Here is an 18,378-nt window from a genome sequence, read left to right as displayed (position 1 = left end):
TGTCACAGTTCAGTTGTGTGTTATAGTTGGGGTTACGGTTGAGACTATGGTTTGGCCTGGCGAGTTTTTTTGGGAAATTAACTTTGAAACTTTTTCTATTTTACCCATTGGATATTTATAACAGACTAGGGTTATTTCATTACCACTTTTTGACATAAGAAAACTCTTTAGAGAGATTTAGTTCGACTTTGAATTACCAATTTTCAAGACTTGGGTTCTTGAGGGCAATCTTCTTCTTCTTCTTTGTTTATATCTAGTATTTCGATTGTTGCTTGAGACGTTAACTTAGGGTTCTAGATTTTCTTCTACACTTCATTATTCAGGCTACTTTGATGATCTTAATCAAACTTGTCATTAATTTTGCTTTAGTTATTGTTATTTTCATATTCCGTTATTTTGTTTATCTCGGATCGTTTCATTTAGTTGGTGTGAATTTATTGGTACAATCTAGATATAGAAAAGATTATCAAACCACTTTTGTTGTTGTTAAAATGTAACTTAATTCCTGTAATAAATTTGAACCATACACCCGTAGAAGGCCGTGTAAACGAAAGAACCTTGCAGTAAATGATGTCATTTCTTCTCCAATGAAAGGCGTATGTTTAGCATCAGCTTTTGCAAAAACTTATTCCTTACTTCTTCTTTTTTTGTTGCAATAACGGTGTTTGTTACAATGTTTTTGCAAAAATTCTTGCAAATATTTGGGAAGAAAACAACTCAAAATCAGTTCTTTAACCTCAAAAATTCTTGCAACTTTTTTAAAAGTGTTATCCGCAAAGTTTTTTTTTTTTTTGAAAAAGTAATTTGAAAAACAACACTTTTAAATGATAAATTACAAAAAAGGATAGTAAACGTAATTCAGCTTACAATTATTCTAAAAAGGATAATGAATTTAAATATTTACAATAAAGTATTTAATTAATTTTTTATTTTTAATTGATTAAAATATAAAATATAAAGTAAAAATATGTATTAAATTTTTTATCAGTACCAAAATAAAGATATAAGAGTGTGTGTGTGTGTGTGTGTATGTGTGTGTGTAATATACATGTAACTTTCTGAATACACTTTTTTTATATTTTTTATTTTGTTTTTGATTTATCTGATATTAATACTAAAATATTATATCTAATGAAAAAAATAAATTTAACTTTTTAAAATAAATTTCAGAAAATACTTTCAAGCAAGACAATTAATAAATAGAGAAGAAAAGGATGCTAGAAACAGAAAAAGGAAAAAAAAAGGCTTAATCTAATAAGATATAAATCTATGATAAGGATATTCTTTCTTGAAAAATTAGTTTCTTAAACTAGAATTCATAGCTTCTTAAGCAAAAAAAGGGCTTATGCTGCTGCTCAAAATACTTATTGTCTTGGCCAACACCTCAAATTTTCAAAAATGTGCTTCTTCTTTTTTTTTTTTGGTTAAAAAAAAATGATGCTTTTGGTCTCTAAGGCCAAACAGGCTCTTAATCTCAAAAATTAAGGTCAGAAGGGAAAAAGGTAGTCTTTTTTGAAAGAAGCGTCATCCAAATGCAGTTTTATTGCAAAAAGCAAGTAATTCTGGCCAGAAGCTGTCAAACACTTAAACTAGGTTTAACTTGTTACAGTAACTTTTTGAGAAAGAATTCATAAAAGACTCAGAACAGCTTTTACTTAAACGAATGGCCTCTGTGCTATTCATATTGCTTCATGAAATCATCATTGAACTTTTTGAAACTAGCCATTATTGAAGGCATGTCTTCTTCAGCCGGCAAGATAGTTGTTCTTAGGTGGAACACCCTACATACAGAAGCACCCTCAAATTACAATTAATTCCACAAGGAGCTAGTCTAATTAAGGATTTATTTTAACTTGTTACCAATTAATTTTTACCATAGTATTTTACCTTTTTAGACAAGAGTGGGTTGCTCTAGTGGTGAGAGTCATCCACTTCCAACCAAGAGGAAGGTGAGTTCGAGTCACTCCAAGAGCAAGGTAAGGAGTTTTTGAAAGGAAGGATGCCAGGTCTATCAGAAACCGCCTCTCTAACTCAGGGTAAGGGTAAGTTCTGCGTATACACTACCCTCCCCGGACTCCAGTGGTGGGATTATACGGGTGCTTGTTGTTGTTGTTGTATTTTACCCTTTTAAGTGGTGCGGCCTAATTACCTTGTTGAACTTAAAACTCTTTTGACTTTGAGCATATTGATCCTAGCCCTACCAAACTTATTGTTGGGAGGGTGGTGGGAAGAATTTAACACAGCTTCAATTTTGATAAAAAAAATAAACTCACCCTTCCTTTTGACCAAACCCTGAACCCGGGACAGTAGAGATGCCTGTTGCTTCCAACAGCTTGAGACAATAGAAAACATCAGGAGCTTTCCCGAGCTTCTTTGCAGCGTCTATCGCCCCACGAGGTAATTGTATTTGTGGGAAGGAATACATAGCACCTGTTTAAATATTTTATTGCAAATGTAAATGGGTTGTCGATCGTCTAACTTTAACATAATACAAAGACTCAAGCTGCTAGATATGACTTGCCTTCTGTGAAGTTACAAAGAACATTTCTGCAGCTATTGAAACCACCGGTCATTATATGTGCCCTCCTCCTTAGTGACTCAAGGATGCCTTTGCTGCAACAAGTATCAACTAGTATTTGTCATTCAAGAGAGTCTTTTTGGTTGCAAACACAAAACACCAATGAAAATCCAATTTTTATCCAAATAGCTCTAAACCATATTATAGAAAACCCAATGAAAAGAAGGGTACTTCCAAGGGCGGAGGGAGGCCGAACCCGGTAGCTTTAATCCAAACCATGTATTCGTCTTAAGAAATTCATTGAACATTTATAAATTATTAATTTGGAACCGAGTAACTTAAAAATTTAGAATCCCGAACCCATAAGTTTCACGCCTTTGGGTACTTCTATCTCTAATTCCAACAATTTAACTGTCGAAGTTCAAGAATTTCATGTAGCACAGAAGTCGGAAGTAATACCTTTCTCTGACAAATTGATCATACGAGATATCTCCAGGCTTAGGGGGGTTTGCCATTAATCCCAACTGTTGGAAAGAAAATACACAAAGCATTTCTTGTCAGAAGAGGGTTTACGGGAAACTGGATGTAACCTTTAGATAACATAAAATAAGGTAAATACTTGATGTCCGAGAAAAGCTCACTGCTAAATTTAAATCACAATAATATTTCCTTGCCAGAAGTACAAATCTTGGAGGAAATGAATAAAAACTACTCACAAATATCTGTGCAGGTACATTTGGACTGAGCGATATCGAAGCAACCTTGTATATCTCTTCGACAGACTGCCACATCAAATGAGAGAAAGGCCACATCTCATGAGTACAAAGATTCTTGGAATATAACATGACCCTCAAACGTTTTATGACGGAGAGCATTTCAGAATAGCTCAAAATAATGTCTAGCTAAAAAGAATGTCATTATATTCACATTTAAATTGTGTCATCCACTAAAAATCACACCAGGTTCATCTTTGAATTACGGAATGGTGGCAAAAAAAAAAAACCTTGGGAGGAATGTTGGTCATCTCAAAGTATCCACCACGCTGTCCACATTCACCCCAATAACCTTTAGAGACCGTATGAAATGAAACGAGCTGAAGCTCCTTGCTTATGGGTGGATCCATATCCATTAAAACCTACGAATTTTGGTGAACAACCTGAAATGTTATTCAAGATCCAATAATATTGTTGGGTAAATAAATACTTCAAGTGTACATAAAAATATATGTACCTTTCTTGCACTTATGAAAGGATGCTCATCTTGGTAAATATTTTGCTGATAGACTTCGTCTCCAAGTAATACCAAATTTTCTTGGTAACAGAATTGTAATATTTGTTTAACATTTGCTTCACTAAGACATTGTCCAGTAGGATTTCCAGGGTTTATAATCACCATTGCGCGTACCTAGGAAAAATTGAAGACATAAGTGTTTGCAGGTCATAGTTAAGAAATGCCTGAGTACAATGAAGAGCACAAGATGCAGTAAACCACTCATACAATTGCTTTCATACAATGTATCCTGCGCTCTCCATTGCTTTCATACAATATGCAGTGAAAAAGTATTCCCGCGCTCTCCATTGCTTTCATACAATGTATCAATGTGAAAGTAAAGCCCCATAAAAAAACTTTTTCAAGTTTTGCCAGTCCCGGAAAATATTTGTTTGTGTTTAAGTCCCGAATATGCTGTAAAGGTCCCCTTTCTACAAGGTATGGACTCGGGCACAGCCTAAAAGTCACTCAAATTGCGTCTTACTGAACTATCCCTCGGAAGTCCACAGAATCATACAGGGGACGATGTGTGCTGCAAATATCCGGAAAGCAAAATTAAGGCATACTCACAGTTATTCCGTTCTGTTGGGCTTGTCCAATAGATTGCCGAAGGTCATTGATATCAAGACCCCAGTCTGCAGCCTCTTCAAGATAGTATGGAACAAGAGAACCCCCATACAATGATATTGTAGCGGAGTATAGTGGATATTGTGGAACCGGGACCAATACCTAACAACAAATATTGTACCCGTAAGGAATATGATGCTGCACCTAGAAGGGAACCTAGAACCTGGAAATATATTTTTTTTCTTTTCGTTTATATTAGTTACCCCATCGTTGGGCCCCCGAATGATGGTATGTAAGATCTGCATTATTCCTTTGCTGGCACCGTCTGTGAGAAATATGAGTTCTGGATCACTGTCAAAGGAATAACCAGAAGCATAAGCTCGATAACTAAAATCGAGGTCATAGAAAAGAGAACCAGTTAAAATGAAAAAGCAATATAATAACCTTGGATATCCATCACGTCTCTCAATGAAATCTGCAATTTCTTTCCTTACACCGGGAATGCCACGGGAGTCACTATAAGCGCCTAATTGAACAGCAGTATAAAGATATCATTTCTCAAAACAAAAGATCATACAACTGTCAGAAAATTGGGTCAAAAGCCCGCTGGGAGATTCGTAACAACAATGCAAACATGTAGTTGCTAATGGATAGAGCTCAAGAGGCAGGGATGATAAATGCAGCGTTTTTCTATCAACAAGCTAATGGATTAGGATTTTACGAACATAAGAAAGAACCATAAATTAAATGCGCAAAAGGGGCAAATGCTGATAACATAATTCGATGTTTATTCAAGCACAAGAAAGGGGGATAGTCATCCTGAACAAAAGCAGAAAATTTTCTATGGAAGAAAGAACTGAAGGGACTGAAGACAGGAAATAGACAGGCATAACAATTAGAGAAGGAACCGTAAGATGGAACCATGACTGTAACCGAACCGCATGAAATTCCTCATTTCCCACATTAATATATTAAGTGAGAAATGATACCTAGTCCTCCAGAATTCAATGAAAGATAATGTTTAGCCCTTGCAATTGCATCAGCAGGGAATAAGAGTCCAACATTAGGATCGTCCAGTAAAAATGGAGCTTGGCACAGAGCAATAACCTGAAATAGACAGTCCCAAGGCTTTACATGTAAAAACCATAAGCATCATCTCATAGAACTGACATTCAGCAACTACAATAAACCTGGCGTGGAAATGTCAGCGGCTTCTGTCCAAGGGCATGAGGGTTGCCTACATTTGTGAATATAATCTACACAGTAAGAGGATTCATCAGATAGTTACACAAGCTCTCTCTCAATTAACTAATTGTAACATGTTTGATTCTTTGAGCTGCCGAATAGGTGAATACTTGCCTAGCAACATGTCTCCTGATGGTTTCATCTATACTACTCCGACGAAACACAATTTTTATCAATTATACAACTCTCTTGGTTAGAGAATTCTAGAATAGACCACTTCATACTGTAAAATGTAAATGACCAAATTGTTCACTGATGACTTCATATATATCAGCATAGTGTATTCATAAAAGAGCTTGTACTGTATCAGCATACTAGATCCAAATTTTACACATGATCAACTCTATGATCTTACAGATACCCTATGAGATTTAGTAGAGCTGGGCATGGGCCACTAAATTCCGAAAATTCACCAACTGTATTTGATGCCAACTATTGCCTAAATCAGGATTTCCAATGTAGACAAGAATTCTAGTGCCACACGCACACACACACAAGACTTCTCAAGTACAAAAGCATAATTAACGAGGATGAATAGAACCAATTAAGACTAAAAAGTCAGAATCCTACTGGAACATCAAATTATAAGAGATTGAATGAGTAGATTAAAAGCTATAAAATGTCTGAATATAAATAACATGACATGAGTAAAACTAAAAATCCTTACCTTCTTTCCTTCCTTCTGAAGTTGAGAAGCTCGAAGGTAGAGCTCACCTCTGACGGCATACTGACACTTCTTCACATTTTCATTCAGATTCTCATAGTCCAACGGCTTAGACGACATTTTAAACAATTATAGCAGCACCTAATTAACCTAGATTTATGGGAATCAATTATGAGCAGTAAACTGAAGAAAAACAGCCAGTGATTATAATAAGAAGATTATAAAAACATCATTAAACCAACAATGCAATGGTCATCAATAACACTTCTCAAAAAAAAAATTACCTCAACAACTCTAGCTCTTGAACAAAGGAATTCAAAATCAGAAGAACAATATGAGTTCGTCGATAAGAAAAGAAGAAAGACAACAACTATAGTTTTGTCATATTTATTCCACGTGGCAGGCATGCAGTATGTGATTGCATCAGATGAAGTAATGGGCTCACAAGTGACACTCTGCCAGCTCATTTCCTCTCTTGGCTTGAGATGTGTGCCCGTTCAAATGTGCTCTCTATCTTATTTAAAATAATTTTATGTTGTTTATGCTTAGGATTTTCTGTTGTTCAAATGTGCTCTCTGTGTTAGCTTTGGGTGTGCGAACAAAATTTTAATGGGTAGTTAGAAAAAATTATGAGTACATATAATTATAGAAATTTTATATAGAAAATTTTTAATAGTGTGTGATCTTTTAGGAAAAATTATATGGACTTAGGGTGTGTTTGGTATAACGGAAAAATATTTTTCAAGAAAATATTTTCTTGGAAAACAAGTAGTAATTTTATTCATTTTTTGGTGTTTGATACTCAAATTAAGAAAAATGACTTCTCAAGAGTATTCATAAATAATTTAGATATAATAAACATGAAGACATAAACACCTTCCGAACCCACAAATTTCATAAACTTTCGAACTGCTAAACTTTCGAAACCGCGGAATTTCGAACCCGTAAACTTTATAATTTCTAAACTCATAAACTTCCTAAACACATAAACCTCCGAACTCATAATTTTGGAACTTATAAAATTTTGAACCTTTAAACCGATAAATATAAAAATATTAAAACTGAAAAATATATTTAAAAATATATTTTTTTCGTGGGGAGGGAGGGGGTGGGGTGTGGCAGTAAAACGAAAAAAAACCCAGAAATTTAAATTACAAAAAAAACGTTTTTTTTTGTGCGGGTGGGGAGGGGGAGGGGGTTGGTGGGGGGTTGGGGTGTGTGGTGAGTGGTGCAGAAAAACAGAAAAACAGAAATTTGAAATTAAAAAATAAAAATTTAGGTAAAAAAATAATTTTTCTTGCGGGAGGGGGGTGGTGGGGATGGGGTAGGGTGGGGTGAAGGGGGTAGTAGGGTGGGTGGTAACGGAAAAACTGAAATTTATTGAAGAGAGGGGGTGGGGTGGGTTGGTGAGGGCGGGAAAGGTTGAGAAGGAGTTTTGGAAAATGTTTTCTCTTCTCTTGACAAGGAAAACATTTTCCTCCAATTAGAGGAAAATGAGTTCATAAGGAAAATATTTTCCAAAACATTTAAGCCAACCAAACATGAGAAAATTGGAAAATATTTTTCGGAAAATGTTTTCCTTCGTACCAAACACACCCTTAGTATAAAGCAAACAACATTGCATTATATTAAGAGTATATTTGGTCTGGTTGAACCCAACAACCGATCTCAAAACCTAGGTTCGGAGATACGAGTACGGTGATGGTTGAATGATGGTGCTTTGCATACCTTTACGAATTTGAGATGCACACACAAGAAGAAGCTAATTGCGGGCTTTGGATGCCAAAATACTTTGGCGATGCAGGGGACACATAGTGAATTTCGAAAATTGATCAGAAATCTCTTAATGGTGTGAGGTCTTTAGCAAAAAATCGTGCGATCTTGACTCAAAGCGGACAATATCATACCATATTAAAAGTATATTTGGGTTGGTTGAGCCCAACATTACCCATGTATAATAATGAATAGTAGAATATACATATTGTTATGATCGAAAAATCAGGTGTCATGCGGAAGCTAGCAAAGCAAACCCTCAACGACGATAAACCACACAACAAAGGAGAAATTTACCAAAAGAGACACAAACATTTAACGTGGTTCGGTCAATTGACCTACATCCACGGCGGAGATGAGCAATCCACTATATATAAAAGAGAGTACAAAATATCGAGAGAACAACCTCACGAAGAGGCAAACACAAGTGACACACTAACACTTGTCCAGTAAAGTTCTCCCCCTAAATACGACTTTCAAACCCCATATGGCTACATTGTAGATGCTACTGAATTAGAAGGAAGGATCCTTAATTTATAGAAGTCCAAACCTTTTCCTGCACGAAACGGGACTAGCCAAATATTGGAGATTTATAATTTCCTTCTATGAGAAGAAAAATCCAATTAAGGTAAATATGTTGCCCTTTCCTTCAACAAATAGGAAAACCAAATATGGTAAGAAAATTATGGCAAACACCTAACAAATACTTCAGTCTTGTGTATTAATAAACTGGATTAAAAAAAATTATTTTCTTTTTCCTTTTTTAGAATTTCTATATTAGTGTGCATATAGAGTTTGTAAGCATTTATTTCATTATTTCATATTCACTTCTTCTTCTTTTTTGGTCAAAAGGAAGAACATATATTATAGATAGTTAAAGAGTACTAGTACATCAAACGTGATGCAACATAGGCATCATAGTAGCTAGAGTAGAATGCATAATAGGAACTACAGGTGCCCCCACACGGGGATCACTAATAGGTACTAAGTCATAAGTAAATGTTATATTAGTATTACAAAAACTAGTTATAGTAGGGAGCACCTGTGTTGAAACAGGTACAAGCGTCCTTGGTTGGGTGCCTTTTGGTCTTACTGTAAATAAGGTGTAACAAAAAAAGTGGTGGTTGTGCAAAAAGTATGCAGGTAGACTTTGCATGCGTGGATCCATATTTAGCTAAACTGTCAGCAACACAATTCTGCTCTCTATATATATGCTGGATGGATGGGCTACCCAGCTGTAGAAGTGACAACCTACAATCATTAATAATGTTAGTATAATGCATAGAAGTTACTTGAAACATACCGATGAGTTGTTGGGCATCTGTTTCGATGACAATTGATGTAAAATTCTTTTGCACCGCTATTTTCAATCCCATGAGTAGTGCAAATAGTTTTGTCTGTATGCTAGTACCTGGTTTTGATTATCCTGCAAGCCCATAACCCAACTGCCTTGGTGGTTTCGAAAGACTCCACCAATGCCATATTGTTTATGGGAAAATGAAGTAGAGTCATCTATATTAAGTTTATAGTAATTTGCAGTTGGCGGATGTCATTTAATATATAGAGGTATGGATTGACATTTCTCTTTTCTCTGTTTGTGACTTGTTAAGTAATAATATTCTGCTGCCGTAGTAATTAGTAATTGAATATTTGATGGAAGTCGTTTATTTTCCAACCTGTGTTTATTCCTTAGAAGCCAGATATACCATAGGGCAAAAGGTATGAATGTAGTAGATGAGATGTGATGGGGGGTGGGTGATAGATGTATATGAATAATGTCATACAACCAAGTGGTAGAATCCATTGGAAGTGTAGTAGTGCACGAAAGTGGGAGAGATAGTTTAAGATTTTTCCATAACTGGGTTGCATTAGGGCAAGCAAAAAATATATGTTGTATTGTTTCGGGTACCAAATGGCACTATGTACATATAGATGATGCTAAAATACCTAAATGGGAGAGGTATGCAACAGTGGGAAGTTTATTATGTGAGATTAACCAAGAAAGAAGGACATTTTTGGTGGAATGTTCAAATTCCAAATCCAATTGTAACAAGAAAGTTGACTGATATTAGGATTGAGGGATGTATAACAAGATTTGATAGAGAATACACCATCTGAGGTAAGAGCCCAAAAAATTTGATCATAGTTTGTTGTTGATAAAGGCATGTATATGTCCTTGATGCTTTGCTCAAATTGGTGTGGTAATATAAAAGGCAGTTTTTCCAAATGCCAAGCCTGATTAGAGTAGTAACTTGAAACTAGTTTTTTCTCCTCATATCTAGGTAATAGTCCAGCTATACATTTGCGGAGTGTGAAATTTGGTTTGATCCTAGGATCAAACAAAAAATGCACATAATTGCCATTGGTAAGGTTCCATTGATACCCTAAGCGACAATACAACCAACCCCGGATTATGTTTCTCCAGGTGGATGAGACAATTCTTTTTATAAGATATTTTGGACGTAGATATATATGCAACAGTACTTGTGCCCAAAGTTGATAGAATTTTTAAAAAGTCGCCATGCAAGACTTGCGTGTAATGCTTTATTTTTAATGGAGAGATTTTGAATTCCTAATACGCTTTGATGTAGTGGTTGGGTTACTGTATTCCACTTAATAAGATGTAATTTTTTCTTTGCGAAGTTGTGCCCCAAAGAAAATTTCATTGATAGTGAGTAAGATGTGAAAGTATAGATGTAGGTATTGTGTTATATTGCATGAGATGATTTGGTAGTTAGTTGAGAGTAGAGCGAATGAGTGTTGTTCTACCTTCTTTTGATAAAAATTTTATTTTCGAACCCGCTAGTTTATTTTTGAAATTATCAAGTAAAAATTGGAAATCTCTTTTTGAAGGTGGTTTTTGTAAAGATTGGATATCCTAAATACTCTCCAAAGGTTTTCCTTTCCTTCATATGAAATAGTTGGAGAATTATTTGTCTAGTTGGGACTGGACAGTTTTTTGAGAAGAAAATATTGGATTTTTGGAAATTTATAGTTTGGCCTGAGTGAGTGGTAATGTTAGCAAGAATATCAACAATTGAATCACACGTGGCAGGAGTGATTTTTGTTGTGACAATAATGTCATCAGCAAAAAATAAATGGGATAATTGAGGTCCCCTTTTAGCAAGGGTGATGGGTTGCCAAGAGCGATAATCAACTGCTGTGTGGATTGTGCGCGAGAGAATTCAAGACAAAGGATAAATAGATATGGAGATAATGGGTCTCCTTGTCTGAGGCCTCTGGTAAGAAGGAAATATTCAGATGAGTTGCCATTATTAATTATGGCTGTAGATGTAGTAGTGATACATGGCATAATTAATTGAGTAAATGCTGGAGGAAATTGAAGGGTAACAAGAGTGTAATAAATGAAAGACCATTCCAATTTATCGAAAGCTTTTTCAAGATCAAATTTTATAAGCATATTAGAATTGTTACCTCTCATCTTTTGGAATCTTGTGATATTTCTTGAACTATAAGTGCATTATCAGCAGCTCGTCAATTTTTCTGGAAGCTAGATGAGTAGGATTAATAAGATGTTCCAGCATTGGTTTAAGCCTATTGACAATAATTTTTGTAATAAGCTTATAAATAGTATTACATAGACTGATAGGTCGATATTGGGAAATAGAAGATGCATGTTTATTTTTAGGGATCAGGCAATTCGAGTATTATTAATGTTAGGATCTATCTTGTGGTCTTGGAAAACCTTATGGAAAAAGAATTTTACTGAATTACCGATGATATGCCAATATTTTTAATAAAAGAAAGGGTGTAGGCCATTTGGACCTGAAGCCTTTAATGGTTTAAAAGAATGTAATGCATTAAGGATTTCATGATCTTGGAGGGGTTTGGTTAAGGAATTTTGTTCATGCAGAGTAAGAACATTGGAAAGTTGGATTAGATGATGTCTGTTTGAGCAAAGTTTTTTGTTTTAAAGAGAGACTGCTAATAATTGATAATATTTAGTTTAATAACTTGAGGATCAGTTATCCAATTGCCCCTTGATCTTGTAAAGTAGTTATACGATTATGTCTACGACGATTTAAAGCTGATAGGTGAAAAAAATTCGTATTTGCATCTCCGTCATTTAACTAGTTAATACGGGTCTTTAATTTCCAAAATTCCTCTTCAATTTTTGTGATGGCATTAAAGTCATATTTTAATTGACTTTCCAAATTTTGAAAAATGCACTAGTAGGATAATTAGGGGAAGACTGAATACCCTCTAAACAAGCCAATATTTTTTGCTTACGTATAAAGATGTTTCCAAAAGTAGATTTATTCCATTCTTGTACAATATCAGTAAAATTTTCAATTGCTGGGAGTAATAGGAAATTATTATTCCAGGCTTCTTGGACTAGGGAAGGGAAGGTAGGATGTGTAGCCCAGATAGTTTCAAAGAGAAATTTTTTTTGACGAGGGTGAAGGCAGTGTTGAAGTTCTATTAATAGTGAACAATGGTCAAAATGTGTCTGTGGTAAATGTTTGACAAGTGCATTGGGGTAAAGTCTAAACCAGTCATAATTTGCTAAGAAGCGATCAATACGTTCGAGAATATTATGACGACTGTTTGTCCAAGTATAACAGTTACTTTTATAGCCTAAATTAGTAAAGTTACAATAATTTATGCAATCTATAAACTTGTTGGACCTTGAAATATTAATTTGTTGGCCTCCAAATTTATCATTTGCATGAGTGATGTCATTAAAATCCCCCCTATGAGCCAAGGTCCCTTATAATTATCATGCATGCACATAATGTTACTCCAAAGAATATGTCTATCACCTAAATCATTACTTGCGTAAATTGCAGTAAATAGCCACTTTAGAGTAGAAGGGTGTACCTGGATGTGGCAGTGTATCTCTTGGCGTGTGGATGCTACTAGTTCTACTATGAGTGCATCACAAAGCCATAAAATTGTTATGCCTCCCGACTGGCCAATAGCAGCTTCCTCAAGTAGTCTGGTGAAATTGAACTCCTCTTTCAAATGTTGATGATCCTGGCAGTGTATTTCCAATAGCACAACCAAAGAAGGAAAATTGTAGTCAAGTAAGGAGCGAAAATTACGTCGAAAATCTGCAGACTAGGCTCCTCTACAATTCTATATGATGAAATTCATATGAGTATCATTTGGGGTGAGCAATGTACTGCTCTGTTGGTTCCACACTGTAGTAGTGCTCTCTCGTGGTCTCAGACGTAGGGTTGGCATTAGTAACATTGCATATTTGCCTACGTCTGAATTCGTGGTGGGCCTGATGGGGAGGGGTGTTGTCATTAGATTTGAGGGACAACGAATGTAAATTTTTCTTTCGTATTCCTCTTTCTGGACAAAGACTTTTATTCCATCGATCCATGCATGCACTGGTCTTGTCTCCCTGTTGTAGAGTATCGCCGCTTCGAGTTCTTCTTGAAATTGTCTATTTTGTCTGCTTGATTGTGAGGGTGTGGTGGGGATATAAGTGGAGGTGTAAAGGGTTCCAATATGGGAGTGGGGCTCTGTGGGGCTGAGTAGGGTTGTATCCATGGTGTTGTTGGAGTTTGGAGAGGAAGTGGGTAAAAAGGCATCTGAAGATAGTGTGGATGAAAGTGGGTGGGGTCCCAAAAGGGTGCCGGTAACTGGAGAGGATGATATGGTGCCAGATATGGACTTTGCATCATAGACCAATGGTACCAGCCATAGAGTTCCGTCCCTAGGGTCATTCCCTCAATTACTATTTGCACAAGGTCCACTGGATTGTTGATGAGGATTGTCACTTCCTAATGATTTACCTCCACAGTGAAGGTTAGAGCATGGTTCTGAAGAGCAATATCTTGCCAAGATGATGGTTCTGTCATTGCATATGGTGTTTAAGCAGTGTATATTATAGTGTTGGATTCCATAATTAGATGTGGAGGTAGGAGGGATTATGGATTGAGGAGATGAGTAAGACGATGAATATTCTGTGTGTTGGGAGTGTTGGAGTGTCTGTGAAGGTGGTTGAAGTTGTTTTGCATCATTTTTTGTATTTGAAAGAGTAGATAAGGGATGAGGGCTGGGTTGTATAGAAATTGGAGTCTGATTTAACGAGAAGGATGTTGAAGTTATGGAATTGGACAGTGGAGTATCATGAATTGAAAGATTTTGATGTAGAGGTAATGGAGTGATAGTAGGTGATGTATCTTGTGATATGGTTTGCATGGGAGATACAGTATTGTGGCATGATGAGAAGGGAAAACTAGCATTGGAATTAGAAGTGTGATGATTAGGTAGGTTTTTTACTAGGGTTTGTAGGGGTGTGGTGTTGGATTGGGTTATTGGTGGTGAGAATGCTTGCATGTGGGTTGGGGTATCGTGTCCATTTGCATGGATTTGGATAGGTGCTTGAGTTTGTTTGAATTGTGATTGAGCTGTAGAGGTAAGGTGGTCTGTTAGTGGGGAAAGATTAATTAAAGGGCCGATTGTGTTAGTTAAATCATCCCTTTCATTATTTAGTAAAATGTCAAATTTATTAGTAGTTAAAAGATTTGACGTGGCACCTTTATTAATTAAAACAGTTGATGTGGAGTCTTTAGTAATAATATTATTTTGTGGCGAATTAAAAGTGTTAATAGATAAATTATTAAACAAAAGCTTGTTAGGGTTGTTAATTATATCTATTAGCTTCATATGCTTACCTGGGAATTGAGAAGCTGAAGAAGTAACATCTGTTGTGGCAGTTGATTTCATTGGAGATTTCTTAGGAAACTGTACAATCTTCCATTCATCGTTAGTAGACTGAGGGGATGAAGTGGTAATTGTAGTGGAATTTGTGGGTGGGATATAAGAACATGTTCTCTGATTATGGCCAAGTTTCCCACATTTAATACAAAGCATGTTTAAACCTTCGTAAAGGATAGTTTGGTTATGGATGCCTATAAAAAGATGAGTTTTTAACGGTTGATCCAAAGGTACCTCCACAAATAATCGTGTATATCTGCCTCGTGTTGTTGTAGAGGTGCATGCATCAACTGTAAGAAGTTTACCAATTTTATTTCCCAGTTTTTGCAGTGTTGAACATCGTAAAATTCAATGGGTAATTCTGGCAGACGTAACCATATTGCTGAAGATGTTATTTTTGTTTCAGAAGCCATAAATTTTGGCTCCCATTGCCGGACGGAGAGAAAATGGTTCAAGACGAACTAGGGTCCATCATGCAAGGCATGAATTTTGTTTTTCTCCTTTTGGAATTTTAGAAGGAAAAAGTTAGATCCTAGATCGATTAATGGAAGGTTTTCAGTAGGTTTCCATTGGGCATAAATTTTTTGCCGAAGAAGTTGGTGTTCAACCTTTCGACCAAAAACTTTGACAATAACAACATGCTTCCATGGTGTATAAAGCCTTGTTTTCTCTTCAAGTGTTAATGAGATGAAATTGGAAGGATTAGTAGGTGCTTCTGTTTCTTCAAGGATATCTAAATTAGGGTTAATGGAGGAGGTGGTGTTAGTAAGAGAAGGTATGCTATTGTGGGAGAGGAGTGTATGTAGGTAAGATTTTGCAGTGCAATCTCCTGGTTGTGTTTGGGAAACAAGGGAATCAATATTCATGGTAGTACCTGCAGTGATGTCCGGCGGCTTGGGTGGTATTGAAGATGAAGGTTCATATGGTTTAGAGTTCATAGTAGAGAGAATTCTTTTTTAGTTAGAAAAACTCAGTTAGTATCAATTCAGATTCAGGTAAATTCACATATTCACTTCTTCCTCTAGGTATATACGATTTAAAAATTCTACTATAAATGTATCTGTGAGCACGTGATTTTTGTTTCGCACGACAATCGCTCCAAAAGAAATAAAAAATAATAATAATAATAATAATAATTGGCCCTGCTGTTGGCCCTGCTGTACAATTTTCGGATTTCTATGCGGCACTTTGTTGATTTATTTGTGACTTTTACCCATTTTTATTTTTTCTTATTTATTTATTTAAAATACAAAATGTGTGTGTCAGGCGTAATTCGAACCGTAATCCGGTCGTTAAAAAAAAGAAATCATAAATAGGCATCTTCGTCCGTAATTTTGATTTGTTTGATTTTACCTGTTTTGAAATATTTTAGTGTGTGTGCAAATAATTGTATTGAGTGTGTATTTAATTTTTAATTTTGATTTTTTGCTTAGTTTTGTTTTTAAAATAAAAAAAAAAAGAAAAAAGATCAGCAATTATTCCGGATTGGGCCAATTTATTAAAATTGGCCCAAACAAACAACGTTCAAACCAAGCCTGGCCGGTCCAGTCCAGATGATGCCCAGAGAGTCCAAACGACGTCGTATGGATACAGTTTGATCTGGGCCGTTGATCTCAGATTGATCAACGGCCAAGATCACATTTCCTATACCCACGAACAGAACCCGACCCATTTCCACCCGGACCAACCCAAACCCCCTTTAGTTGAAACGACATCGTTTCCCCGAGGCCTTTAGATCCAAACCATTGATTCCAGTTAATCCGATGGCTGAGATCAGCCCACCTATTCCATATATAAGCCTATAACCTTACCCTGCTCCCCCATCTGATAGCCCATCTCCCGTCTTCAACCTCATCCCCATCAAGCCCTAGAGCCGCCCCTATATCCTCCACCATGAAAACCGGCGGCATGGACGTCGGTGACCTTCCCCTTAACACCCTAGAACCCCTTGCCATCCTAAACATGAATCCATTAACCCTGTAGTTCGAATCCCTCCCCACCTTCTCGAATCTTCATTTGAAGATTCGAGTCGAAACTCGATCTACACGGTTCAACCCCAGCTTCACACCAGATACTCCCCAGACCCCCCTCGTGACCAAACCATACTTGGTTTGGTCCGAATCTGATCAGGGAAGCCTGAATCCCAGATCTAAGTTTGAAAGTTTTGTGTTTTTCCGTCACTGTTTCAACCGAAGAAATTAAGGTCTAATGGACTTTAATCAAAGTGTTTCTCATCTGAGAAACACTTCGTTTAAAGTCCGTTCAGCCTTAAGAAAGGCCTGACCAAGTCCGAGTTAAGGTTTTGACCTTTTGCGGTTTGAGGTGAGTCTTGTTTTCTTTTCTTTATTTTTGTTTTAGTCCGTTGATTTGTTTTTAAAAAAAAAATCTGTTCATATTTGTTTTAATTTTACCAACTTTTGTTTGTCCACTTTGCCTGAACTTCTGTTTGTTTGAATAAGTCTTTCCATTTGTTCTGATAATGTGTATGTAAATGTTGTGCAAGTAGTCGATTTTCAAGTTTGGACTGACTAGTTGACTCCTCGAGTGTATTTCTGCTTAGTCAGTATAATTCGAACTATGTATCGATACTGTTTAAATATCTGATTTTTGGCTACGATTGTGTATGTTAATGCTAATATAGTCGAGTCGACATGTGTCGTCAATTAGTTTCAACTGTCTGAACAAAGTAAATCGATTTGCTTCTGATGAACGTTTGCCTGGATCAATTAAGAACCAGTTTTGTTTACTTATAGCTGTTTGAATTGGATCAGTAGTGCTTAAATTCTGAATTGGAAGGCATGTGTACTCGTGCACAGCATGTGCATTGGTGCATCTCATGTGCTTTGTGCACAGCCTGTGGCCTGCATAAAGGTCCTTTGTTTAATTTTAAATGGTTTGACAGCATATGCTGTCAACATATCCTACTGCCCATACTTGCTTTTAGTTAAATAAAATGGAAAAGTTAAATCTGCCAGGGAATGATGGGGTTTAATACTTAATTAACTAAAGTGGAACTGAAAAAAAGGTTAAAGACACATGGGAGGGTACTGGGGTACTCTAAAAAACAGGCTGTTAAAGGTTTAAGGAAGGCATATAAAAGGGGCAGACATCTGACTGAGATAGGGGGACAGAATTAGAGGCAGAGGGATTAGAAAAGAAACACACACACGCTGTGAGGATAGAAAGAAAAGAGAGAGTTGACAGAAATAGAAAGAGAGCAAGAAAGAGATAAAACAGATTAGGAAATCAGAAATTTGGTCATTTGTCTGAACTTCATCTATTGTCAATACATTAGGTAGTGTTGCTTCTTCTAAAATTCAATCGAGATTATTGTTAGTGTTTTGTGGCATTTGGTATATTCCGGAATTGGATTGTCTGGAGCATTGTTGCCATCACACTGTGTGCTATTTCGTTTGGCTGTTATTTTCCTTCAACTCTAGTTCCACCTCGCATCAGAATCCTTTTCTTTCGTGCTGTTCTGATTGTTGTTGCTATTCTGCTCACTATTGTTGCTGCCCTGTCCTGCTGCTACTACTAGTCCTGCTTCTTTCTGCTGCTGATTTCCACATCTTCTTCTTCTTCTCCTTTGCATTTTCAGCATTTCCAGGTACACATTTCAAGTCCCATATTGATGTAATTAAAACAG

The 18,378-nt window shown here is 36.3% G+C and overlaps 1 protein-coding gene across 1 annotated transcript; it reads right to left on the bottom strand.

Moving 5' to 3' along the window:
- Window positions 1-1,508: 1,508 nt before the first annotated feature.
- Window positions 1,509-6,686, bottom strand: LOC107797758 (glutamate--glyoxylate aminotransferase 2-like). The gene is made up of 14 exons (XM_016620682.2): window positions 6,548-6,686; window positions 6,267-6,413; window positions 5,545-5,610; window positions 5,344-5,461; window positions 4,799-4,880; window positions 4,618-4,705; window positions 4,358-4,516; window positions 3,749-3,922; window positions 3,522-3,653; window positions 3,235-3,300; window positions 2,978-3,042; window positions 2,522-2,613; window positions 2,274-2,430; window positions 1,509-1,781 (listed from the first exon to the last, which is right to left on the bottom strand). The coding sequence occupies exons 2-14, from the start codon at window positions 6,381-6,383 to the stop codon at window positions 1,676-1,678; spliced, it is 1,422 nt and encodes a 473-aa protein (XP_016476168.1). The 5' UTR covers window positions 6,384-6,413; window positions 6,548-6,686; the 3' UTR covers window positions 1,509-1,675.
- Window positions 6,687-18,378: the final 11,692 nt, after the last annotated feature.

The sequence above is a fragment of the Nicotiana tabacum genome, chromosome 18 (genome assembly GCF_000715075.1).
Source record: "Nicotiana tabacum cultivar K326 chromosome 18, ASM71507v2, whole genome shotgun sequence".
Classification (NCBI taxonomy): domain Eukaryota; kingdom Viridiplantae; phylum Streptophyta; class Magnoliopsida; order Solanales; family Solanaceae; genus Nicotiana; species Nicotiana tabacum.
Note: the sequence above shows the minus strand (reverse complement) of the source record. Positions and strands in the feature narration are given on the sequence as shown.